The sequence below is a fragment of the Heloderma suspectum genome, chromosome 4, assembly GCF_057233095.1.
Source record: "Heloderma suspectum isolate Gila_16-S chromosome 4, 16-S_ref, whole genome shotgun sequence".
NCBI classification, from domain to species: Eukaryota; Metazoa; Chordata; class Lepidosauria; order Squamata; family Helodermatidae; genus Heloderma; species Heloderma suspectum.
In genome coordinates, this window is record NC_139461.1 from 271,696,788 (window position 1) to 271,724,505 (window position 27,718).

At 44.9% G+C, this 27,718-nt stretch overlaps 1 protein-coding gene across 2 annotated transcripts in view; it reads right to left on the minus strand.

Moving 5' to 3' along the window:
• AHCY (adenosylhomocysteinase) overlaps positions 1-27,718 on the minus strand; it is a 74,543-nt gene that overhangs the window by 19,202 nt on the left and 27,623 nt on the right. For both annotated transcript variants that reach the window (XM_084853859.1, XM_084853860.1), the window contains exons 2-8: positions 25,282-25,472; positions 23,573-23,648; positions 17,665-17,817; positions 6,695-6,807; positions 4,500-4,707; positions 3,618-3,705; positions 2,054-2,171 (exon numbers count right to left, since the gene is read on the minus strand). In XM_084853859.1, the coding sequence (XP_084709985.1) occupies positions 2,054-2,171; positions 3,618-3,705; positions 4,500-4,707; positions 6,695-6,807; positions 17,665-17,817; positions 23,573-23,648; positions 25,282-25,472 (947 nt within the window). The remainder of the gene's footprint in view (positions 1-2,053; positions 2,172-3,617; positions 3,706-4,499; positions 4,708-6,694; positions 6,808-17,664; positions 17,818-23,572; positions 23,649-25,281; positions 25,473-27,718) is intronic.

Sequence of the window (27,718 nt, forward strand, 5' to 3'; positions counted from 1 at the left end):
TGATCCCAGCAGTGAGAAAGTGCGGGAACGGGGCTTGCTAGATGCTCGACACAGACGCAGGGAGCGACGAGCGATGGAGGGCGCAGAAAGGAGGCGTAGTGCCCGTTTGGCGTGCAAGCAATGGCCGCCTCCCATGGACCCAAGGGAAAGAGGGAGGATCTCTCCCTAGCCCATACGTTCAGGGTCTTCAAGTGACTCTCCTTCAAATGGGGATCAACTGCCTACTCAGAGCATAAGCTACTCTGCTGTTCCTTGCTTAGTCACTGGTGACTAGCATCTGAAGGAGTCATTAAGTTGTAAAAGGATTAAAGCCTTGAAAAGAATCCTTTCGTCTTGAGTTGTCTATTTTGTCTTGAGTTGGCTATTGGAGTCCACTGAAAGAGGCCGCTAGGGCGATCCTGACATGGGGAAAGAAGATATGATAATGTGTTTCTGAAAGGCTCCAGGTCTCCATCCACCTATGAGCAAATGAAAACCAGTAGCTGAACTAGGAAGGGCGAGTTGGAAATGTGAGTTTGCTACAGAAAACCTGGAGGGCCTTCGCCATGAAAGGATACAGTAACCATGGCTGCGAATCTGGGATAGAAAAGCGTGAGACAACCCAGAACAGCTACAGCATAAAGTGAGAGTTTGCCAGGCTGGTTTCAGATATAGATTAATACTAGCCAGGCTTGCATTCTCAAGGGATTCCCAATGCAGTTAAAACCAGACCATGTCTAATCACAAAGGGTAGAGACCATTTTACTGAAGGTGTGTTGATTTAGCAAGTTTGGCTGCATTGATAGGGTGCCATGTGTGCATTCTGGACTTCTGAGACACAAACTATAAAAGGATGCTTTGATGTATGGGGAGGTGGGGGAGAGGAGTTAATTTCCATCAGCCTAAAAAGTGCAAGGAGCCTCTCATCTCAGAGTTTTCATGAAGTTATAGAAGCAGGAGTGGCCCCCACTCTGGTCAGACAATTTGAACATCCAGCCTGGAATTCTAGTTTCAGACAAAAGTCTGTGTTCCAGAAAGAGCAAGACTTCTGCTTGCAGACTTCAGCATCAACTTCTAGCGTTCTATCAGGAAGACAGAAGAACAAGCATAACCTCATTACATTTATCCACAGATTCCTAACCATAAAGTTAGTGGCTCTGTCATTAAAGTTTGCAGATATGCACTGCAGCTTCAATCGCTAAGCGCCTCTTTCACCAAGGCTGCGGTTAAACAATCACAGAACAAATAGATTCCCAGAGTGTAGCTTTGGTAGTCTATTGTGGCAAAAACAAAGAGTCTTGTGGCACCTTAGAGCCTAACGCATGTATTCTGGCATAAACTTAGGGGGACTATAGCCCACTTCATCAGATATGCATGTACAGTCCATGAAAGCTTATGCTGGAATAAACGTGTTAGTCTTTAAGGTGCCACAAGACTCTTTGTTTTGGAAGCAATAGAGACATCCACCCCACCTCAAGGTAAATGCATAGGCTAACCCAGTGATCTATGAATCCAAAATTCACAAAGAGGTTTTTAGTAACATTTCTACCTTCACTGAAGACAAATCAGTTACCATAGTTCGTTTACGCAGCTACTTTTTACACTCCCTCTTCCTCCTCTTCTCATGTGGAGAGTGCATCTATAACTTTAAGAGATGTCTGTAGAGGTGTCATGCTACACATCACCCATGGTGACAAGAGGGAGGAAGAGAGTTCACCCTGCTTAAGGATTTTGCCTGAGAAAAGCCTTCAGTACCAACGATGTGTGTCTTCGCACGAGTTCCAAGCTGCACATGCTGCTAGAAATCCTCAGCATAGGTACAGCCTTGGAACAGGGCAAACTGGGCCCTTCCATCCTTTTCAATGGCACTTGCTCTCCAAATAAACTTCATCCCCACCTCATTCCTTTGTCACCACTTGGCCATAAAGGGCATGGGTGCAGGGCACACCTCTGCAGCCCCCTTTACTGCTCTGGTGGTGGCAGTCATACTCTTTCCTACAACTTCATCCCCCATAGTGACAAAAAACGGATTCCTTGAAGATGAAAAATGAGATCCCAGTTCAGGCCTACTCACCTGTGGTTTAATGTTCACAGTGTCCACAGCATTGTCATTCAGCCACTTCACGTCAATTTCCACATCGAAGTGCCCAATGTTGCACACAATGGAATCATCTTTCATCTGCTCAAAATGCCTGGAACAAACACATACACAGAGATGTTTTCAGGGACCGCAACTCATTCTGTTATGCAGCCAAGGAACTGGACACTGCTTGAAGACCACCACATATCATGGTTAGGGTATGGCTTTGGTTTTATTCTATTTTACTTTGGTTTTATTCTATTTTACTTTGGTATACTTTGGTTTTATTCTATTTTAAACTTAAGTTTTTTGGATTATGATTTATGATGCTATTGTATTGGGTTTTAAGTTTAGTTCTGAGAACTGCCCAGAGAGCTTTGGTTACTGAGTGGTACAGAAATGTAGTAAATAACTACACAGTTAATACATAAATATCAGGTGGGAAGGGACTCATCCCAATACCTAAACCAATCCCCATTTATCAGCTTAATTGCAAACAACACTTAGGCTGTTATGTGGCTGAGATCTCCATTTAAAAAGGCAAGAAGGTTCAGCAACCCCTCTGACCTATCTACTTGCCATTTTCTACTACATCACCCTTGTACGGTGTAACCTGTCTTAGCTTTCAGCCCCTCATTATATTCTATTATATATTATAATATATATTTATATTATAATAAAATATTTTAATAATAATAAGCATTAAGATGAAAGGCTTATTGCACACCTTCCTGTTCTTCTAACCAAAGGAGTGTGGCCTTCATGAAGACATGGAACCAAGAAACATCAGCCATGCATCGCTGTCTTTAGGAATAAGCAATAAGGATATTTGCCCCACTTGCATTTTGCCATTTGTTTACGTTTTAATAGTGAGGGAGCAAGAAGAGAAGGGTGGGATGCGGATTTAAATATCACATGCTACAACAGAGGTGCAGAACTTCAAACCTGGGGACCAAATCTGGCCCACCTGCATTTGCCAGATGACCATGCTCCCTTCCTCGGGCCCTCCCCCTCCCCAACCAATTGTTTGGTATTTTCCTGTCTTTTGTGCAGGGTTTTTCTCATTCTAAAAAGCTGACATGCCTCTTCTAAGTCTTAGGTACTGGCAGCAAGAGCTTTAAGCTAAAATATGGTGGGCTTTGGGGTATTTTGGCCCATTTTGCCTTCAGCCCCAGACACTGCTAGAATGCAGCCCCTGAGAGCGTCTCCAAAACTTGGCCCTCAGGCTGTAAGAGGTACAACACTCTTGTGCTAGAATATCTTCTATGACCCAAAATACTCCAGACACATGCAGAAGAATTAGGCATGAACTCGAATGAGAGCACGAACCCCTCATTTTCTCAGAGACAACTGAATGCTTGAAACCTGTTCTGGTAGGGTGGCTCTGGTGATCACAGGCCAACGTCTGACCTACTTGCACTGGCCAAAAACAACACTGAAGCCAAAATAATAGTCAGGCCACCAGGAAGGTCGAGTCAGGGAACTAGCTTCCACAATTCTTCTGCGTATCTGCTTCATACACAGCTAAAGCAGACTTTAGCTGAAAGGTGTACAGTACCTCCCCTGCACAATATCTGTGCATCCAGTGGTGGTAACAAATATGTTGCCTTCTTTGCAGGCCTCTTCCATGGTTGTCACTTCATAACCTGAAGAGAAAAGTAGAAAGGAATTATATACGACACTATAACTACAGGACTCTTTGCACTTTTCATTTTATTGTCTTCACACAAGCCAGAGAAAGAACGCATGGATTGTTCTTGGGTTATCTGTCTTGGATGCCGAGGGAGAACCAGAGTTCTGGCTTCACACAGCACACTAGGACCATGAAAGTCCATGGTGTATTGAGCTGCTCCTGCTTACCATGGGAGCAATCAGGAAGCATGCATCAGCATGGTGCTTGTAAACTCTGGGGCAGTATCCAACTGTGCCGGTCCACTAGCACAAATGGCATTGTGCTAGTGGAAGGTACGTTCCGAACTATACACAAGAGGAAAATCCAACTCAAGGTACATTTGTGCAAAGTACAGTTGCACAAGCGGTTGTGCAGCCAGTTGCACATTACGCTGGTGCAACCTATTGCACAATGGATTGTGCAACCTGTTGGGAAACCAATTGTCCGAGTGGTTGTCCATTATGCTTGCATAATGTTGAGCAAACCATTGCGCAAGCATAATGCACAACCTCTTGCTCAATGGAAAGATTTGGCAGAGCTCCGGTAGCACTATCTGAGTTTGCAGAATGACACGACTGGATTCTGTAACCCCTGACTTGCCCTGATGTGCAAACTGGGCCACTGCTGCAGATTTTGTCCGTCTGTCCCCCGCCCTGCCCCCCCACAAACTGGAAGAAGACCCACTGTAGACCCATAGCTAGTGCAGCGTCACTGCATGACCACCAAGGGAAAACAACCCACTTGGGCAAGTGGTCCTTTGCTTCTCACCTTCCATGGCTGCCTGCAGTGCATTGATCGGATCAATTTCTGTGATGATAACTCTGGCACCAAAGTTTCTCAGAGCTTGAGCGCAGCCTTTGCCAACATCACCATATCCTGCCACAACGGCCACTTTCCCTGCAATCATGACATCTGTGGCACGTTTAATTCCATCGATGAGAGATTCCCGGCACCCATAGAGGTTGTCAAATTTACTCTAGGAAGGAAAGCAGGTGTTTGTTTTTAATGTAAGATGTTATTAATTTTCCAAATACAAAGACAAAGAAACTAAGAAAGAATAGAAAATGACATCAAATTTAAGTCTAGTTGTCGACGGAGGGTAGTAAATTTAACGTATTTTTCCCTTTTACTTTACAGGCAAACATTTGGGTGGAAACCACTGGCTGCCTGCAGATTTTCTTTATGGTTCTTTATTATAGCAAATTATATTTAATCCCTTTTCCATAATCTGCAGAAAGGCTTTGACAGATCTTGCTGCATATGTCCCTGATTTATAGAGGAAATAAAATCACACCATATTGTATAAAAAGCAGAAATTTTAACTTTGGCTGGCAGGGGAGATACCCTGATCACCAAAGTAAAATTTAAGAAACTGAAGCACCCTTTCCAACCACAAAAGATGTTTATAATATGAAGCAAGCACTTCAGAATGCTTCCTTCATATTATATTTGCTTGGTTCATATTCATATTTAGGTAGGCTAAATGCCTCCAGTTCAAAGTGTTTCTGTAAACCAGGGGTGGGGTACCTGAGATACTCCAGGTTATGTCAGACTCTAACTCCCATCAGCCCCAGACAGCATGGCCAATGGTTAGAGATTATGGGAGTTGTACTCCATCAACATCTGGAGGGCCACAGGTTTCCAGCCCTATCTGTAATCCAACAACATGTTTACACTCTTAGCTTCTCCACACAAAAAGCTACAATTCTGCCATCAAAACCTTCCATAGCAAGAAGATTGCTTAGCCACAGCGATTAGAGCAAAACTTTCAGAAGAAATGTGGAGTCCCTCTCACAGAGGTCTGCTTTCACATCAGCAGTGACCTTCTGCAGCCAAGTTCAAAGTTAACCCTACAGTTACAAGATCTTAGAGGAAGGTTGTTACAGGTGTCCCCAGATGTCATAGGGTATCCCATCTGCAATTTAGCTTGGATGCAGGTATCCCAGCATCTTACACCAAAAATCCACTTGCTTTGGGGAGTGCCTCACTAGCAAATGACCAGGTATCCTCTCTGACGCACAGGTATAAGCAGGCTTCGCCTCTGCTTCCCCCAAGGCAAATTCCCAGCCACCACCACCAGCAGCTATCATTATTTGTGATGAGCTGTTAAGACAAGCAACTTGTCATGGTAAAATTGTTCCTGGGCTCTTACTTCAGAGGGCAGGAGTGGACTCACGTGACTGAATATTCCTCCTGTATAAAGATGTAAAACTGGATGTCAGGAAGAAAAGGTATAGCTTAGCTTTCTCCCCAGTGTGCAAGCTTTCTCCCTGAAGTGCAGATTTCCTTATGTATACTATTTCTTTTTCTATGAGGAAGTACATCCAAACTTCAATCCTTCACAAGCAGTCTGAAAAGATACAATCTAGGAACAATTTTATCATATGACGAGATGGTTGTCTACAGCAGCGGTCCCCAACCTTTTTGGGACCAGGGACCAGTCCGTAGAAGATCATTTTTCCACGGACCGGGGGGGGATGGGCCCGGGCTGCAGTAGGGGTGTGGGAACCCCCCTTACCTTGGGTCCATGGGGGGGGGCATCCGTCCCTCCCCCCCACCCCTGGAATCCTTGTTGGCCCTGGACTCCCCTGCAGAGCTGCTAGCCAGCTCCGGCCGGGGAAGGACTTCTGGCCGCTGGGACTTCCGGCCATTTGCGTCCCTGTTCTTTGTAGTAATTGCTGCAATATGAGCACCCAGAAGTAGCACAACAGCTGCCTATAAAATCCTCAAGGCCAAGAACAGCACTGACATTTTATTCTGCATTTTAATGCCAAATACTATAGCCCGCCCTCCCCACCAACCCACCCACCCACTGTCAAGAGTAGCATTTCCACAGCTTCATTTTCCATTCAGTATGGACAAAACTTGCAGGCACAGAAGGAGACACGGAAGAACAAGAGAAAGAGAGTCACCAGCCAGGGAAGGGGGAAAGAAACAAGATGCAGGTTTTCTGGCTCCCTTACCTTAGTGACAGAGTCATTAACATTGATAGCTGGCAACTTCAGAGTCCCATTGGCATGCATTTTATAGAGATTATGGACCCCAGTTGTTGTTTCCTCAGATATTCCTTTGATTCCTACAAGGAAGAATCACAACATGACATGTGGCAGGTGGAGAGTCCCAAATTTCATGCCAACAACCCTAAGCAAGCTTTTTTTGAAGAATTCATCAGTGATGTGAAGGCAAGACAACCTTCATGTAAGACAGTGTTTAAAATATTCTATGTTTGTGCCTGAACATTCCCTTTCAGTGTAAGCCTTTTCTAAAAACACACACACACACACACACACACACACACACGACTTCAGGATGTGCAGTGCATGGGGAGAAAAGTCTCTTGGGAATCTTCAAGGAAAAAGAGAAGGAACTGCTATGATTCTCTAGGAATATGGGCGAGAAAGTCATAGCTTCTTCGCCCATATCCAGTAATGCATCAAGTGTAGGCATGGTTGGGCACCTGCCAAGGGCCCACATGCCAGCAGGGGCCCACTGACAAGAACCCCCTGGACTTGCTCCTCCTCTTCGTCACTGCAACCTGCTTGTTCACCTGCCTCTCTCTCTGGCCCAGACAACAGTGGTGGTGAGAAGGAAGAGCAGTAGATGCCACTGCCTTCTTGCTCGCTGGCTCTCTGCCTATCAAACAAACAAGTGATAGCAATGATGAAAAAGATGGGGAACAATAACAGCTGGTGACAATGGTGGTGAGAACGTAGGCTCACTAAGGAAGGGGGCCCACTGAGGGTGTCTTGCCCAAGGAACCTTCAAAACCTGGACCCAGCCCTGCCAGTGATATTCTGGACTTGGGGGTTGGCAATTCCAAAGGCTTCACAATTAGCACAGGAAGAGGGGGTGCCTACCAATGGGGTAGATCTCCAGATGTCTGGGACTTCAATTCCCAGAAGCCCATACCAGCATAGCCAATGGTCAGGCATGCTGGGGCTTAGTCCAAAGCATCTGGAGATCTAATCTGGAGATTCTCCCCCTCACCTCCATCCTTGCTTAAGGCAGGGGTAGACAGGCTTCAGGCTTCTGGGATCCACTTCGTTACTTACTAGAATCCCAAAATCCACCTACCAGAGCCAGGTGCAAAAGACAATACACTTAGAATGAAAGAAGAGGGTGCCTCTGAGTAAATTCTGAGGCTAGGCATTTGTTTTCTGTACCAGAACTGAACTGAGCATACACAAAAGTCCACTACTGGTTTCCCAGCAAGCTTTCTTTATTTCAGCAGCCTAATTTATGTGGGGAAAGTCATTTAATGTTAAAGAATTGGGGAATCAGAAACCCTTACCAATCCACTGCAAATCATCCATAGATCTAACACCAGACCCTGATCTACCTTCTGCCCACCCCCAGGGTTAAGGTAACAGAGAACAGTAGATTGAAAGTATTGCATGAAGGTGCTACCCTCCATGCAATTGCACCTTCAATCTGTTTAGAGGACTGTCATGTTTAAATCAAGGAGGGGCAATGTGTGGCCCTCTAGATGTTTTGGACTACAACTCCCATCAACCCTAGCCAGCATAGCCAATGGTGAGGATGATGGGAGTTATAGACCAAAACATCTAGGGGGCAGAGGTTCCCCACCCCTGGTTTAAATATCTGCTGATGACAAAGGCAGCTGGTAGCTATCTAGTTACAGTTGCAGAAGGCAAGCAAGGGGAATCCATAATGATTCAAGCATGACTGGCTGAGGCCATCCAGTTCTCACACGGAGACTTTACCACCTATTCCTACTATGGAAGATGTGAAGTCCAAAACTGCCTGAAACTTGCATAGGTTACTGGTGACAAAGATAAAGGTTGAAAACATGGGGCTCACTTTTTTTTTTTTTAAAGCACCACCACAAAGCTTAATACCTAGTACAAAGGTTACATGTTCAAATGGAAGAGGCAGGGATTACTGCCAATTCCATGGCTGTCTCTAAGCAATTCTTGTGGCCTGTAGAAGAAATTTATGATGCCCATTTAAAAAGAATGCTTGCTACTAAATGGATAATCATGGAACAGCTTTCCAGAAAGACATTAAGGCTGCAATAAAAGTATCCTCCACTTACAAAATTATATCACTGGAGTAAGTTCAGATATTTTTCCTCATGCTTGTTCATATACAGGAATACAATAGGTAACAGCAGTGGCACTGCCAGGATTGAGGGACCCCTTGGCAAAATGGCCTCTGAGGGCCCCCACACTCCTCCATGACACTATCTCCCCGCCCCCTCCACACACACACACTCCTGGATGGAACTCCACACACACACTCACTCTTGGATGGACCCCCCCCACACACACACACACACACACTCCTGGGTGGCTCTTGTAATTAAAAGTTTGGAAAAAGAACATTAAGATAGGAATCCTATTGGGGGGTGAGGGGTGGATTAGCCTTGTGCCAGTTGTTTCATTCTTCCCAGGTATCCAGTTTCCTACTATATTAAATTGAGTTTTTATTGAAAAAAGAAATATTGGCGGGAAAATAGATTGAGATTATTTCTTCTTTTCAGGCTGTCAAATCTAACAGAGCAGGGGGCTTCAGAGGACTAGAAAGGAAGAGATTTGCCGTCCTAAGAAAGAAACACACTCCAAGATGTCAGCTGGCATGCTTTGGGACAATGTATGAAGTAACAGCCAGTGGCCCTGTTGGTTTAGTAGTGGAAGGTCACGTCTAAGACATAATTTTCATCTCGAAATGATGTTTGCCATTAAGAATCTTTATACTCCTCCCCCAAAGGAGGCAGTCCTCAGAAGTCACAGAAAACCTCTACATATAGTGACAGGGTTAATGTAATTTGTCACGAACACATGGATCACTGGAAATGGGCACGGTCATAAATACCCCCACCAATGCCAACTACAGGTTTTGGAGGGCCCCTGCACAAAACACCCTCCATGGGCGACCTCCCTCAGTCAGTCCACCTTCTCACCACCATTGTCACCAGCTGCTATTGCTCCTCATCCCCTCTCTCATCTTGGCTGCCATTGCTTGCTTGACAGGCAGAAAGCCAGTGAGCAAGCAGGCAGTCCCATCTACTGCTCCTCCTTCTCACCACCACAGTTGTCTGGGCCAGAGCAACAGACAGGTGAATAAGCAGGGCTCTTGTCACTGGGCCCCTGCTGGAGTGCAGGACCTTGGCTAGTGCCTGGCCATGCCTGCCCTTGACTCTGGCCCTGACCCTCACAGTAATTGCCTGGTGACTAGAGGAAGATTGTGGTAAGGGCCCTGGCGAATATCACCAATGTAAACAAAAGAATAGAGGCCATCCTCCATAGAAGCGGACTAAAGGGAAAGTGAATAATAACAAGCTCAAGACAATTGCCCAAAAGGCGAACAAGGCAACCTCCTTTAAATTCATACCCGAAAAAAAAAAAAACAATTACAAGTTTGGGAACTGCAAATATCAAAAGGAATTACCAAAGCACATCTGGTGAATTCATGTATGGGTGCAATGGCATAAATCCAGCATTAAAGAAACGGAAAACGTTCAGATGGAGTTGCCGTAGGATGGAATCTCAGAAGAACAGCACAGTATTTCAGACTTAACTGCAGGAAGGTTTGCACCTCTATGAACACCAGAGTCAGAAAACAATAGAAGAACACCAACACCATCTTTCATTTGGCCGACCTCAGTTAAAAACAGAATGCCGTGGTAGATGGATCTTTGATCTGATGCAGTTCTTATGGCATACATTTTTCATGCAAGACCTCGAAATAAGGCACTAAATTCCTTCTGCTATAGGTGTGGCTACTGCAACCTCCTCCTGGACAGATAGCCTTGCCATTATTATCCATGCCCTGGCAACTTCAAGATTAGATCACTGTACTGTACATGGGGCTGCTAGTGAAGACTATTAGACTGTAGTTAGTCCAAAATACAATCACTTCTAACTGGGACCAGGCGCTAGGAGCATATTTCTCCGGTGCTTCTGGAATAGGCACAATTCAAAGAGCAGGTGCTTGCTTTTAAAGCCCCAAATAGCCTAGCGCCCCAGTATATGAGGGGTCCCCTTCTCCTACATGCACCTGCCCATTCACCAAGATAATTGGAGGCCCTTCTTTGGATTCCCCTGCCATCTGAGGCAGGTGATGACAAAAGCCTTTTCAGCAGCGGCACACCAATGCTCTCCCCAGGGAGGTTGACGTGGGGTTTAATTTCTTTTGCAGGGGGTTAATTTTCCCAGGCCCTTTAATAATTGCCCTTGTTTTTGTTTGTTTTATGCCCCCTTGACCTGCTCTTCAGACTTGCTGATGTTGCATTTTACTTTTTCTCTTGTATTCTGTTTGTCTTTGTGAACTGCCGTGGGAACTTTTTATGTTGAAGGTGGTATATACATTTTTTTAAAAAAATTGGGAACAGGCAATCGATGACGAGATGTGGGATGGACCACAACATACAACTTCACGTTCTCCACATACAACCAACAGTAGCAGTTCATACAAAAAGACAAAAGGTCTGGATCCATCCTAATCATTTCATGATATGTAATCGGGAATTCTCCCATTCAGTTCACAACTGTTTCCTCGTCTGCTGAAACAGATACTGCATAAAATTATTTTTGCAGCATGTTTTTATTCACTGCCATCAAGAAAGGAAGTGTGTGTGGGGGAAATAACCTCCTATATACTGTGAAGTACAATGCCCCCCTCTAGTGGGCTTTTTGCAAAATCTCCTTTCAATAGAGTTAAACCTTAAGCAGCGTACGTTCTCTTTCATCACTGGTACGCCATTTCAATTATTCCTCTCACTATTTGCAATTTGTATTTGTTGCTGAAATTTATATCCTGCCAATCATAGCTTACGCACACCTCGGGGAGGCTAAGCACTGGTAATCCTCTCTCCCACCCTCCACCGCACATACAGTGTCCATCCTTCTGTAACTTAGGGTGCAATTCTAACTAGATAGGCGGCCGCCTCCGAACTTGGAGGCGACTGCCTATCCAAAGCAAGGCAGGAGAGGCACGGGGGGGATCGTTCCCTCCACGCCTCTGCTGCCTTGCTCTTTTTGCTAGACAGCAGTTTTCGGCTGTCCAGCAGTGGGCGGGGGGGCTGACCGGGAGAGGAAGCTGCCATACAACACATTGGATGTGTCATATGCACAGCTCCGCTCTCCCCGCCCCAGAACGCCCCTTTTCAGTTGCTCCACGCTCCTCTTGCGAGCGCGGAGGATGGGGCTTCTCCGCGTTGCCTCGGAGGCAGCACAGACAAGGGGGGAGGTCGGTTTTCCAGGAATCGACCTCGGGCTCTGAGGTCGGTTCCCGGAAATGAGCATATCCTATGGCCCTCTAGACAGTGCCTAGTGGCCATAGGATTGCTCCCTTAATTTTATATATAATAATGTATGGGATGCTAGCACACATCTCTTCTGTCAAGAGGATAACTTAACAAGAGAGCAGATTTTCTAAAAGGACTTTTACACATCACACGACCATCCAGCATAAGCAACTCCTTGGCTGCATGTGGTCCGACTAATGTGTCTGAACTCACCTGCTCCTAGGTAAAACACAGAAGGCAGCCATATTCCATAGCTGCGCATGCACAAGTCAAAACTACTTAAAACAGCCTGGTGTCCTCCTGTTATTTTGGGCTACAATTCCCAACATTCCTGGCCATTGTCATGTGCGCTGGGGCTGGTTGGAGTTGTAGCCCAACAACATTCGAAGGGCACCAGTTGGGGAAGGCTGGCTTAAAGTAAGATGTACAGAAAAGAGACCTATTCACTTCTATGGACCTAACTAACTTCCTCCAAACTTAAAGCAAAGCACAAAGGCCTTCTGCTACACCACTACACAAGCACAGAGACTGATTATATAATGCAGCATCTCCTGGGAATCACATTTTTTTATTTTTAAAGTTTCTACCCCACATGGGGTTAATATAGACTTGAAAAGTGTTTTTGAGTAATGCTGGATCATGTTTAATGGACTGGGAAGCTGAGCAAGATTACCAGAGGCTAGAGGGAGCAAGGCTTTCATGGCCTGCATGGTTCTTTGTCCTTCTCCAACTCTAACAGTGCGATGTCATGGATAGAGTGTTGGACTGGGACTCAGGAGATCTGGGTTCTAGTCCCCACTCAGCCATGAAGCTCCATGGGTGACTTTGAGCCAGCCAAACCTACCTCACAGGGTTGTTGTGAGGATAAAATGGAGAGGAGGAGAATCATCTAAGCCATGCTGGGTTCCTTCCAAAAGGAAAAAAAATGCGGGATATAAATGTAATAAATAAAATAAACAAAAAACAGTAGCAGAATAAGTTGCATAGCATAAATACTTGGCCATTTGCTTAACTTGCAGAAATCAGATTTTTTCAGTTCACCTCAATACAGTTCTAGGGACATTCAGCGTATATACCGCCATATGTGTTGGCCCTGGGATGAGATCCTGCTTTTTGCAGGAGCATCTGCCCAAGTCTGAATGAATACCTTCTTGATGTTTATTAAGAGGAAAAAGTATTAAGATGGCCCAAAGCTAGCCCTAACACTCTTCAGGTTTAATTAGCAGAAGGTGGTGCATTATGTGCTGCACAAATCCTGGAATAGCACTATGTGTAGTCAAAGTGGCACATAGGGTGCCCAGCCACAAAGGCAGTAATTGGATAAGTCACTGAAATGGGTGAGCCAACTGCAAACATTTGCTTTTCATTGAAGCCATTGTCCATGGAAAGTACCTGAAAGCTATTTGTATCCTTTCCAGTGAAGATGATGATGATTTATATACCACTTACCATATTTAAAAAATATGGATGCCATTAACATCAATTTTGCTAGTATGTTATTTGTCACAGGAAATCCATATATTGAAGTAACAGCCTTGTTCAACTTGACACTAAACAATGGTTTAGTATGCGAATGAGCTGAAATGAGCCTCAGGCGCTTGCTCACACGCTCTCTCTCTTACACACACACACACACACACACACACACACGGCTGAGAAGAGTTTGGAAACTTTTGCTTGTGTTTTAGACTAGCTGCAGTTTGTCATGATATTGAAATCCGGTTAATCGTAACTATAGTTTGTTGAAACACACCAACTTCAGAACATAGGTTATGAAATTGGCTTGTTTCAACCAACCATAGGTAAGATCAAGCAGTTTAATCTAAGGATCTGTCTATGGACACATTCAGAACTTTGAGAAAGTGTTGCGGGCACCATCACAAAATGGCTGCTGTGGGGCATGCTCATTCACGAAACGGCTGCCATGTTGGGTGTGGCAACACCCATCACAGAAGGCAAACCTGAGGCTAAAGGACCAGTAACCTGCCCAAGAAATTGAGTTCAAGGGCAGAGGAGGTCTGAGCCCCAAAACACAAAATCACTCCTTTGAACCCATACTTCTCTTCTTCAACAGAATACCCATTTCACAGATCATGAAACAACCATTTCAAAGGAGAACTCTCTGTCAGTCAACTCAGCCCCTGCCCCAAAGCTCTGTGCCAGCCAACTCTGCCCCACAACTCTCCCCGACTTCCCCCTTCTGCCCCATAGCCCCTTCATTTCTTCCCCCCACCAAGTGCATTATAGGAGGCATACTAGGGCACATGCCCCAAATCTCCTGAGTGGTGCCCCAAATTTTTTGAGCTGCTCCAATGACATCATGTGCCTTAATAGAAGCCTGTCTCTTCCCTCTGAGCTCAGTAGACTTGCCGTGACTATGAGACCTTAGACTCACTCCCTTAGCAGAACAATAGGGGGTGTAAAATGAAGGCAGCAGCCTTTTAAACTATAGGAGACACTGCCGCCTTTTCTTCCACAGTCTTCTCATTGTTTTTCTCCCCTTCCTTCTACCTTTCTACTCTTGCATGCCCACTGCCGGAAACTTGCTTGCAATGGAAGTTTGAAGTGGGAGGGGAAAGAGCTCCCTGTGAAACGCTGGTATTTCACACAGCACCTGCTTGTACTGTCCAAACTGGAACTTTTGGCTCCTGCAGAACTCAGCGGCTTCAACACAGCAAAGGATTTAATCAGCCTCCACAAACGTCTCCCCCACCTGGCCCCACCTTTAGCTTCTCCCACATAGCTGCAGGGAGCAGATTATACCAAAACGAGGGTTGAGACTATGTGATGTCATGTTCCAGAAAGCGTTGGGAGGGATGAGTCCGGAGTGCTTCATGGTGCTGCCCCAGGCATGGGGCTTTTAAATATGGTTTACAGTTTATGAAAAGCAAGACAAAACCGTCAGCCACCTCAGCTCATAAGGATAATTAAGGTATATACTACTCTCCCACCCCTCCCAAATTCCTTTGAAGTGCTACCCCTATAAAAGAAGCTACTTGGCAGGGGGAATTCTCCTTCCTCCACCTCCATTTCCAACCACCCTTAACAGGAGGGTTTTATGTGTGCATGTATTGGGGGGGGGGAATAAATACTGCACACTTACACAATCTTACGTATGACTACTCAGAAGTAAGTCCCATTATGTTCAAATGGGCTTACTCCCAAGAAAGCAGCGGAGGGTGGTGGCGCTGATGTCAGTGGGGTGGTGAATCCACTCCAGGTTTCAGTCAGAATTCTAAAGGAGCTATCACACATGTCTGTCTGTCTGTCTCCCTCTCTCACACACACATACACACACACACACACAGAGTTGCTGAAGGACAGAAAAATGAGGAGGGATTGTTGTTCGGAGGAGAATAACATATTTGTAATCTGGTTGTTTTCTTGCAACAGCTGTTGTCAGTGCTTCATCTGTAAAAAGGGAATGCGGAGGCTGTAATCTGTGTGGGATATATTCCATCACTATTAAGTGCATGGGAAGTGGGAGACTATAATTGCTCAGTGACGAGAGAAAAGCATTCTGTATATGCTCAGAGGCAATACTTCATTATTATTTTTGCTAACATTGGTGAAATGTAAATAAATTCCAGTAATTCTTACACGTATGCAGAAATTTGTGTCGGGCCTGTGACCTGGATATTTTAAGTACCTAGCAATGCCCTGGCTCCCTACCTTGGCCCCACTCACTTTATTTTTCATCCTCCCCCATGACTCCCTTTGCTCTTTTTTCTACCCCTCCTGATCCCATCCATCCTGCTTTCCATCCCCCCTTCTTTTTCTCCTTCAAGGCGCAATACACAAGCACAGCTCAGCCACCACCTGTCCTTTCCTCTCTCCTCCAACCAGCCTAAAGGCCTCCTGTACAATCAGAATGGAAGTCAGCATGTGCAACCAAGCCCAGCAAGGAACAGCAAGCAGGCAGAGGGGAGACCTTTTTAGTTAAACAAGCACGTAACCTGGCCTGGAGGGAATCAGAAAGCAAGGAGGGCACCATGGTGCCCACAGACACCATGCTGGAGATGCCTAAATTGTGATTAATCTAGAATGGATTGTCTTCCACAAGGAACAGAAACTTCCAGTCTAATCCTGGCGGCCATGCCAGAGGAGAGGATGGGGTGCACTTGAGCCCAAGACTCACTGCAGCATGTTTTCATAATGCTAAACCATGTTTTAGCATGACACCCAAATGCAGCCAAGTGTCAGTACAGCCTCATCTCTCTCTCGCGCGCGCGCTCTCTCTCTCTCTCTCTCTCTCTCGCGCGCTCTCTCTCTCTCTCTCTCTCTCGCGCGCGCTCTCTCTCTCGCTCTCTCTCTCTCGCGCGCGCGCTCTCTCTCTCTCGCGCGCGCTCTCTCTCTCTCTCGCGCGCGCTCTCTCTCTCTCTCTCGCGCGCTCTCTCTCTCTCTCTCTCTCTCGCGCGCTCTCTCTCTCTCTCTCTCTCTCGCGCGCTCTCTCTCTCTCTCTCTCTCTCGCGCGCTCTCTCTCTCTCTCTCTCGCGCTCTCTCTCTCTCTCTCTCGCGCGCTCTCTCTCTCTCTCTCTCTCTCTCTCTCGCGCGCGCTCTCTCTCTCTCTCTCTCGCGCTCTCTCTCTCTCTCTCTCTCTCGCGCGCTCTCTCTCTCGCGCGCGCTCTCTCTCTCTCTCTCTCTCGCCCGCTCTCTCTCTCGCGCTCTCTCTCTCTCTCTCTCTCTCGCGCGCGCTCTCACACACACACACACACACACACACCCCAGAAGCCATAATTAATTTGCATATATTAGCTCCAAAGTAGAGCTGAGCAGAATTTTCTTGAGCTTAAACTTGTGCACATTTTGACAGGGAGGATATTTTTGTCAAATAGACATGTAAATTATACTAGAAACATAAAACACCATAGGGTCGGTGTGGTAGATAGACTAGATTTTACGGCATCCAGAAAGATATTGCACTGAGCACTAAATTGGTGCTTTACAAACAGTGGTACTCATACAGCCCACGAAGCTAAAAAGCATTGCACTAGACTATCATGCAAGCATTCATCTGTTTGTTCAGTTCAGGGGGGGGAGGGATTGCTATTGGCAACCAGGTGCTAACAGTTCAAAGCCCTGCTCACAGGAACCCCACCCCCGCAAGGCTGCTGCTGCTGTTCCAAAGGTTCGAGGAAGCTGTGCAGTTCCTGAACTAGTCCATTACAGAGCTCAAAAGAAGCTCCATAATGCAACAAAGCAATAGCTTAGGCATTCTCCCTCTATGTACCCTGTTTAAGTCCTCCACTAGGCCATGAAACTCAGTCTTCCCCAACTTGATGCCCTCCAGATGTTCTGGACGATAACTCCCAGCATTCCTGGCCATTAGCCATGCTGGCTGGGGCTGATGGGAACTGCAGTATAAAACATCTGGTGGGCACCAGGTTGGGGAAGGCTAATGTAACTGGTAACATTGTGACTTATAATACCTATGAACCAAAACAGAAAAGCACCCAATGCAACCAAACACAGGACAAAATCTGAAAACAGTTTCTCCCTCGTCTATTTGCTATAATATAATGCCTGTGAACAATCAAGTAGTAACGTTTTCAAAGAGGTTATCAAAAATACATCAAGCACACTTCTTCTCAAAAACAAACCTATACTGGTGTTTTGGTTCAGTCCTATTTCGAGGTGTTCGAGGTGAGAACAAAAGACAATTACCTTTCAGGAGCTGTGGATATTTAGTGTGAACCAAGCTGGTGAGGTCTCCACCATCATCAAGAATCATGTTTAGAGGCTGCCCATCCTTGAAATAGAGGGTCTGCTCAATGCACCATATGTACTCTTCATCCGTTTCCCCTTTCCAGGCAAACACTAAGTCCAAATCAAACAGAAAACATATTAAGTCTTTTGATTTCCCAACAGTCAAGTCAGTTACACCCAAGCGAGTGCTGTTAGAGAGCTAAAGGACAGGATATGTTACCCTGATCATTATCATCCCTTGAGGCAACAAGAAACACATCTCTTGCATAAACAGCTGAAAATCAAAATAATCATGTTTGAACAGGGGAGAGTATTTTACCTCTCAATTCTGAACATTAAGACCTTGGTCAGAATAAAGAAGCTTCCCCCAGATCCACACAAATAGTATTATTTATGTAACACCCTCAAAATGCATGGCATTAGAGTGACTACAGAAAGACAGGTCCCTGCCTATAGGAGTGTGAAACTTAAATTTAGATACTACAAAGGCAGGGGAGGGGAAGAGAGTCTGCGTTAAGTTCAGCAATGCTTAACTTTGCCTTAATTTTGATAGAGATGAAGATTAAGGGGTTGAGATAAGTGGGTTTTGTGGACAGATTTGAAAGAAGAGAGGCAGATGAGTTAGGTCATCTTGCTCCCAAGTCAACATACCATCAGAAATTCACGTCAGGAGTTACTGAGAAATGCAGAGCTACTGATATTGCCTTGCTCTTCTTCCCATAATTCAAATCTTAGACTCACACTTATGCAAAGCATTCATCATCTGAAATACATGCCTACACATCTCCCAGAGGAATAGCAGTGTTAAGTCTGTTGCAGCAAAAGCAACTAAGGGCGCAGTCCTATGCATTTTTATTTAAATAAATAAAATAAATAATGTTGTTGCCGGTTTTATTGTTGGCTTTTATTGTTGTTTTTATTGTTATTTTATTGTGTTTATGTTGTTATTGCTTTTAATATTTTAGGGGGCAATCCTAATGGGGATAGATGGCTGCCTCCGAACTCGGAGGCAACTGCCTATCTAATGCAGGATGGGAGAAGCACAGAGGGGATCGTCTTCTCCATGCTCCAGTCGCCTTGCATTTGCAGCTAGACAGCCGATTTCGGCTGTCTAGCTGCAGGATGTCAGAGCACGGGGTGGGGAGACCAGATGACACATAGGAAGTGTCGTACCGGCACTTCCAAACTCCCCACCCCACCCCCAGGAAAGCCCCCTTTCCCCTGTTCCGTGCTGCTCTTCCGAGCATGAAGCACTGGGACAACCCGCGCTGCCTATGAGGCGGTGGGGGAGGGGAGGCATTTGTCCGGGAGCCGATCAATCCTACGGTCATCCAGCTGCTGTCTAGCAGCCATCGGATTGCACCCTTAACTGTTTTTACGTACTTCATTGCTGTAAGCTGCCTTGGGAGGGCTTCTGCCCTGAAAGGTGGCCAAGATATGTTTTAAATAAATAAATGAAATGTTTAGACAGAAAAAAGTCCTACAATTCCCAGCATTCCCAAGCCAACAGGGCTGGCTGAGGAATGCTGGGAGTTGTAGGACTTTTTTCTGTCTAAACATGCATAGGATTGCGCCCTAAGCGTCTTGCAGCACCTTGGAGACTAGCAAATTTATTATGGCATAAGCTTTCATGGACTAGAGTCCACTGTAGCAGCTTATGCCATAATAAATGTGTTAGCCTTTAAAATGCTACGAGCCTCTATTATTTATGCCTAGATATATATTTCCATTTTTTACAGAAGCCTATTAAGTGACCTCAGCTTAATTTAGCTTTACCCAGTCTGGGAACCTCCAGAAGTTTTGGACTACAACTCCCAGCATTCCTGACTGTTGGACATGCTGGTATGGGCTGATAGGAATTGAAATCCAAAACATCTGGAGGGCACCACGTTGGCCTCATCTAACTTGCAGGGTATTTGTGAGGATAAAATTGGGGGGATGGGACCAAGTATGCTACCTGGAGCTCCTTGGAAGAAGGAGAGGATATAAACATAAGCCAATACCCACTAACTACCTGCTCCTTTTCATTTTACTCGAGGACCCAGTGGCAGGGGCAATTCTGTCTTGCAACCTTGCCTGCCATACTATTTATTTATTTTATTTATTAATATGTATATGCCACTCAAACATTTTGGACCTGTGGGCACATTTGGGAATTTAAAAAAATGCTGTGCGTAACACCACAAAACACCTAAGTGCATTGCCACTTTGGCATCTACCTGTTGTGAGTATGGATCTTAGGCTGCATCTTATTCCGCAAAAACATTTGTTTTATGTCTATTGGACACCGCAACGTCTCTTTAATAAGGAATTGTCTAATTCAGCTAATTGCTGGCAGTGCAACACAGCTAATGCTTCTTTTAAACATATGTTTTGGCAATGTCCAGTAGTTGCTTCTTTTTGTGGGGATATCATTACACAGATAAGTTTTGTAATGGAACAGTCTTTAATAGTCACTGATGCACACGCTCTTTTAAATTATTTACCTGCTTCATGGAAATTTACAAACGGTCAGTGTAAATAGATTCTCTGCGCCCTTTTGATAGCTAAAAGACTGATATTACAACATTGGAAGGATAAACACTCACCTCCTATAATACAATGGACTGAGGACCTTACAACGCTTTCAATATTTGAACGAGTTGCATACAGACGCCACCTTCAAATGGATATTGATTTGGATATTTGGTCTGCTTTTGTTGAAGCCTATGTATAATTGCTAGAAAGCTGTATGCATTTCATACAAATCCATCTATGCATATTTTAAAAATGGGAATTAAAAACAAATAAAAAATTGGGTACCTGCAGGCACTGTGCTGGGGACCCCTGTCTTAGTGGCTTATATTTTTTTAAAAAACCTAAAACCACTGCTAATCACCTCTGCCTCCAGCATACATGATTTCATAGACATGTGGTGAAAAGCATCCTTGCACACCCTTACCTTCTTGTTTCACCTTTGCTTGATTCCTAGACCAACAGTATTTCCTAGGCGGACTGTAGTCTGTTCTACTGCAGCCCAAAGGATGCATAATCAATGGGTTAGATAAAGACTAAGTAAGCCAGGTTTTAATTCTATTGATTTTAATGGGACTAAAGTGTAATTTACTTAGGACACAATCCTACGCATGTTTAGACAGAAAAAGTCCTACAACTCCCAGCATACCCGAGCCAGCCATGCTGGGAGTTGTAGGACTTTTTTCTGTCTAAGCATGCATAGGATTACGCCCTTAATCTGGATGCAACCCACAATCTTTAAGAATCCTTAACAGGGATTTGTTTTCACATGAGAGGTCACAGAAATGATTACTGATATGAAAAGTTCTATTAGTAGGGACATTATACCTAGTTGGAGGCACTGCACTGCAGTGGTTCCGCTCCTACTTGGATGGCCGATTTCAGAAGGCAGTGCCAGGGGATTATTGCTCTGTGCCTCGGCAATTATGCCATAGGGTTCCACAGGGCTCTATTTTATCCCCCATGCTGCTTAACATCTACATGAAATTGCTGGAGGAGGTTATCTGGAGGTGTGGGCTGAGGTGCCATCATCATGCGGGTGACACCCAGCTCTACCTCTCTTTCTCATCAAACCCAGGTGAAGCAGTGGCTGTTCTGAATCAGGGCCTGGGCACAGTAATGGATTGGATGAGGACCAATAAACTAAAACTCAATCCAGACAAGACGGAGGTACTGTTAGTGGGTGGTTTGTCTGCCCGGCTAGGTGATATTCGACCTGTTCTGGAGGGGGCTGCACTCCCCCTAAAGGATCAGGTTCATAGTTTGGGGGTGCTCTTGGATCCAGAACTGTCACTTGAGGCACAGGTGAACTCAGTGGCACGGAGCACTTTTTATCACCTTAGGCTGGTATACCAACTGCGCACTTATCTGGACAGAGACAGCCTAGCTACAGTTATCCATACTCTAATAACCTCTCGTCTGGATTACTGCAATGTGTTATACGTGAGGCTGCCTTTGAAAACAGTCCAGAAACTTCAGCTAGTCCAAAATGGGGCAGCAAGACTGTTAACAGGGACTGGCCTGCGAGCTCATATTACGCCGGTACTTTTCCAGCTGCACTGGCTGCCAATCCATTTCTGGGCCCGATTCAAAGTGCTGGTACTAACATTCAAAGCCCTTAACGGTTTGGGGCCAGGTTATCTAAAGGATCACCTCCTCCCATATGTGCCTGCCTGGACCTTAAGATCATCCTCAGTGGTCCTTCTCCATAAGCCCCTGCCAACGGAAATGAAGCAGGTGGCTACTAGGAAGAGGGCCTTTTCTGCTGTGGCACCCCGGCTGTGGAATGAGCTCCCTAATGAGGTTCACCTGGCACCTACATTGTATTCCTTCCGGTGCCAGGTGAAGACCTTTTTATTTTCCCAGGCATTTTAGAATTTTAGCTTCCTAGTCTTTTAGCTTTGCTGTTTTAAATCTGTATTTTAAATCTCTGCATTGCTGCTAGGTTTTATTCTGGTTGTATTGTTATACTGTGGGTTTTATGCTTTTATATTTTATATTGTTTACTGTGTGCTTTTTGGTTTTAATTCTTGTGACTCGCCCAGAGAGCTTCGGCTATTGGGTGGTATAAAAAATGAACTAAATAAATACCTTGACAATGATTGGTCAATAGCTGCAGAACTGAGACCTACATCCTATGGCATTTTACATAGTTGACTTTTATGTATTAATAAAAGCTACTGCACCCCATACAGAAAAAGAAGTAATTGAAGACTTCCATTTCTCATAGGTTTTAGTGTAGGACTAGGATGACTAGTCTTTCAGCACTATGGCTCCAGTATACCTTTATCAGTTGTGTAGAAGAAGGAATTGGGATAGGTGCTGCTTTTCAGCACTTACAAGAATGAGAAAAGCTGAACCTGCCAAATTTCCCAAGACATCCTTGAATGTGTTAATTGTGTCCAACACACAGCAGCAGTATCAAATAGCAGACCACTCACTTCACTTAAGCGCCTAGGGAAATTTTTCAGCAATACATATATGCAGTCGGTACATTTCACACATTGAAGGCATTCAGAATAAAGGCTTCTCAGTAAGGCTGCTCACACATACGACCCATCATGAATTATTTAACCCATGGTGAAGCTGTTGCATGTATGCGGCTGCCACTTTGGATATGCAACCCCTGCTCAGGAGTTGTTGTGTCGTGTGAACCCAGAGAGTGTGGGTTATGCGAGGGTTAAACAACCCTCACATAACCCATGGTCTGTTTTAGGGTTATGCGAGGATCGTGTTGTGTGAACCGAGTGAGCATGGGTTATGTGAGGGTTAAACAACCCTCGCATAACCCACACTCGCCAGGTTCACACGACATGACAACCCCCAATTGGGGGTTGCATATGTACTCTGATGCCCATGGGCACTGTGGCTCATCATGGGTTAAATAACCCACACGAATCTGGTCAGTATATTTGAGCCAATACTCAGAAAAACAGGAACATTCTATAGAAAAGTGGTAATAAAGGATCTTCAAGACCACAATCTCTACAGTGTCAAGATGAACATGCTTCTTAGATTAAGCCGTAGTACTATGGCAATTGTTTTCATCACATCGCTTAAGACCAACTTTTAATTATTTTTGATTAGCCATAATGCAGCAGCATAGCCTGCTTAGTCAAGCAGCTCCTGCATTTTTTTTTGCTAGGATGATGCACCAATAGGATTTTGCCCTGTCAGCACTCCATTCAGAATGAGAAATCACACTCTCACTAGGAAATCAAACATATTTCCTCTGCTCTGATGCTAGCCTGGCAAGCCCCCCATCTCTGTCCTGCATTTTTCAACAATCACTGGCCTGGACTGAACAAATGAAACTGTCAGGAATTAAACTGTTATCAAAGCAAAACATTACCAGGAATCCCAGTTTTGGCAATAGCTGCAGCAGCATGATCCTGAGTGGAGAAAATATTGCAGCTGGACCACTGCACCTGCAAAACAATTCAAAATATATCCATAAGTTCTTTTTAAGGATCTTGCTACTAGCTCAGAAAGCTGTGTGGTGTGTGTGTCTCAAAGGCAAACAGCTTAAAGAACCAGGAAACCAATTATTTCCAAATGTAGGCTTAATCAGATTTGGGAACACTTAACCCAGGTTAAACTGAAAGCCTTCCGAAACCCAGCTGCTAAACATCAAAACGTAATTGGGGCCTGGAGACTGGTGGTAACTTATAAAACAATTGTTGGATTTTTCCAAGGTCCAATCCAGATTTTATTAATACGATTATCAATGGAACTCCTTATTAGATGATATGACATTCAGTATGTGAAATCTTAATAGTGTTTGTGATGCACACTGATTTCTAATTAAAAAGAATATTCTGGAATGGTGGACCAAAAACCTGCTACTGGATTGTGGGGAAACCTTGGCATCTACTTTGGTACGGGCGGATGGGCAGTCAACAGAATGATGAAAGCAATGCTGAGAGGCCTGCACCTACCCAGGATTAAGAATGCCTCCACACAGATTAATTTGCAGGTGATCAGAGTTCAGAATCACATGCCCCCCACCTCCAAACTACATTTTAGGTAGGAAGATCCACGTGGATTCTGGCAGCGATAAGAACATGCGAGATAGAGCTATCATTGCACCAAAACAGGAATGGTAACTCCAAGCCCCTGCAGCCAGCACTACTTCTTTAACATACTTCCCAGTGCAGTCTACTTGCCTGCTACAATTGCAATGAAGCGCACAAAGAGCTGCTAACCATGCCCCGCAAGAGGCCTATGTTCTGAGCCCACTGGCTTTAAGAGGACTGCGACACCTCCATGTTTGTTTCAACACTTTGCAAAGAAGTGCTCCATTCGGCGTGGAGCAGTAGTGCCCAAAAACTCTTTCTCAAGAGAACCCCAAGTGAAATTTTGTCTCTGAAAACAGTTCTCTCTGTTGGGTTTGTTTTTCATTGCGTCTGCCCCTTGACAATATTGAGCAACCACGGTGTCAGGGTGGAAACTGAGCCGATAGAACCCCAGAGCAGTTCTGATTCTGAGGAGGATCAGCAATCCGTGGGAGAGGAGCCAGCTCATCCCTCACAGGCACAGCAGCTGGCAGAGATTCCTCCTGCCAGCATTCCTGAGATAGCGACCCAGGCAGTGAGAAAGTGCGGGAACAGGGCTTGCTAGACGCTCAACGCAGAGAGCAACGAGCGATGGAGGGTGTGGAAAGGAGGCGTAGCGCCCGTTTGGCACGCAAGCAACGGCCGCCTCCCATGGACCCAAGGGAAAGAGGGAGGATCTCTCCCTAGCCCATACATTCAGGGTCTTGAAGTGACTCTCCTTCAAACGGGGATCAACTGCCTACTTGGAGCATAAGCTACTCTGCTGTTCCTTGCTTAGTCGCTGATGACAGCATCTGAAAGAGTCATTAAGTTGTAAAAGGATTAAAGCCTTGAAAAGAATCCTTTCGTCTGCATCTTGAGTTGGCTATTGGAGTCTACTGAAAGAGGCTGCTAGGGTGCTCCTGACACATGCACGGCATGGGTCATTTTGCTCCACTGTAGCCCACAATGCCGAGACAGTTTCTTTCTCACAAAAATGTACTAAAGAACCCAAGTGCAACTTTACCTCGGCACCCAGAGCTACCAGAGTTTCAATCAGAACCCCGGTCTGCAGAGTCATGTGTAGGCAACCAGCAATTCGAGCACCTTTCAGTGGCTTTGTTGCAGAGTACATCTCCCGCATCTTCATCAACCCGGGCATCTCATTCTCAGCAATCTCCAAGGCTTTGCGACCCCATTCGGCAAGTCCGATGTCAGCTGCAAGCACAGGGAGCGACAGGTGGTTGAAACGTGCACAAAACTGTAATTCATTTGTCAGCACAACAGCTATGAAGCTATCGAGACAGAAACTATATGGCAGCTGGAAGAAAGAGGAGCAGCCCTTCTTCATTCCCTCTTGAATCATATTAGGTAAGGAATTATGTATCCACGGTGTTATACTACAAAGTGGTTTTTTGTCATTCCATATCCACTTTACAACTATAACTTTCATATGCAGGTGAATGGAGTTAGGTGTAAAGGTCTCGGTGTTGGAAGGAACTGTAACCGCCAGGTAATTTGTTCTGCAAAGTCTTTGAAGCTAGATGCTCCTGGAATAATGGTCAGTTGATAGGTGGACTTGCAACATTCTGAAATAAAGTTATACTTTATTTTTTAAAAAGCAAGGACATCTGTCAGCTTTACTAGAACCAGCAGCAAGTTTCCACCCCACACAAAATGAGCCCTACACTAAATATAGCTTGCATAGATAGCTACGTCAGGAACACTGAAGTTTATGACACAGTTTCGGTTAGGCCATATTGCATCGCATATTAGTCTTGTTGCAAATACAGGAGAATTCTTTTGCCAGTGGCTTGTCTCCAATAATTCAAAGAGTCTTAAAAAGAGGACAGTAGCCAGACAATAGCGCCCAGGGAACAGATACCAGAAAATTGTTAAAATATGTAAAGAAGAAGTCCTATGCGTGTGCAAATTTGTCCCATTTTCAAGCTTACATCTCTACCTTCAACCACAAATTGGAGGCTGTCCAGTGAGACAATTTTGATTCCAACACGCACTAAAAAGCACACCTCAGGATCTATTTGATCCAAGAATGAATGTTGTGGCAACCTGATCTCATGCAATTATCCACTACAGCTCTTCTGCAGGGATCCATTGCTTTGGAGTCCTGAGTGTACCTGCCTCTTCCTTTACTCTTCCCATTGTTCAGGTTCTAGGTGAAAGTGTCCTGCTTGTGGAGCAGCCTTCTCCAACCTGGTGCCCTCCAGATACAATTCTGAATACATCTGGAGGGTACCAGGTTGGGGAAGGTTGTTGTAGACTAGAGGCATTTGGCCGCCCATTGTTAAAACAGAACAATAGAGTAGATGAACCTCTTGTGTGATCCAGCACTACTAGACTAGATGAACCTCTAGCCTGATTCTTCTGGTTATTGTGCATCCCAACGTAACTTTCCCTCCTAGAGTAGAGCTATTTCAGGGCTCCAACGCCCCTATCAATTTGGCCTCATGACCTTCTAACCTTCCTGCATCTTAAGCACATGCAACAACTAAGAGATGGTGAAACGCTAACAAGAAAAACGAGAAATTGTATAGTACAGCCTCACTTTCACCATCTCTGCTTTCTTGTGGCCTTCCTCCATTTAATTAATATGTGAGCTTGCTATGAAACCAGCAAGCCATTTCTAGCTCCTGATGGAAATAAAACTCATGAGAAACCACCAGATCCCTTCAGGGATTCCCAGTAACTATAATTCCAGTAAGCAAATATGGTAACCAAAAGCCAAAATTTCATAACGATGGATTTTAAAAAAGAAATAAGATGGAATATTAGTACTCAAACATCAAGGGTGCAATCCTATGCATGTTTAGACATTAAAAAGTCCTACAATTCCCAGCATGCCCCACCCAGTTGACACATTACACCTCAAAATGAACTACATCCCACCCAGCATTACTTCATCACAATAGTCACTCATCTGAAAGGAACGTTGGCAGGATTTGGTACAGTTAATTCCTTTGTGATCCCCTTACAGTGCTCACTAGTATTTCATTAACCTAAATAATTTTGACTTGTCAGCAACACTTGCTGCCCTTTGTACTTCAAAGGCTGTTGGTGGTCATGTCTGGGACTCAAAAACAAAGAAGATACCCAACACCATAGGAGTAGAGTCCTGCCACTACTTTGGAGACCAACAAGCTCTGCATCAAGCAAACTATATGGAGCTTTCGAAATGGCAGAGAAGCAAAGGTGCTGATGCAAACCACTTAATGAATAATTGACTTGAGTCAACTTTATCCTAGAACAAAACCAGGGTGACTTGGGGTTGTCGTTTCTTTGTACAACCCACTGTCAGATACCTCAACACTTAATTGGAAAATAGTGCGAAGTAGCTACAGCATTTTCACCCACATAAAGTTTTCACTTTGGTATATTTTGATAAGATAGCTTGATAATGTTAACACGCACAAGGCTTTTGGCAACAAGCTAGCATTCTTTTGGTA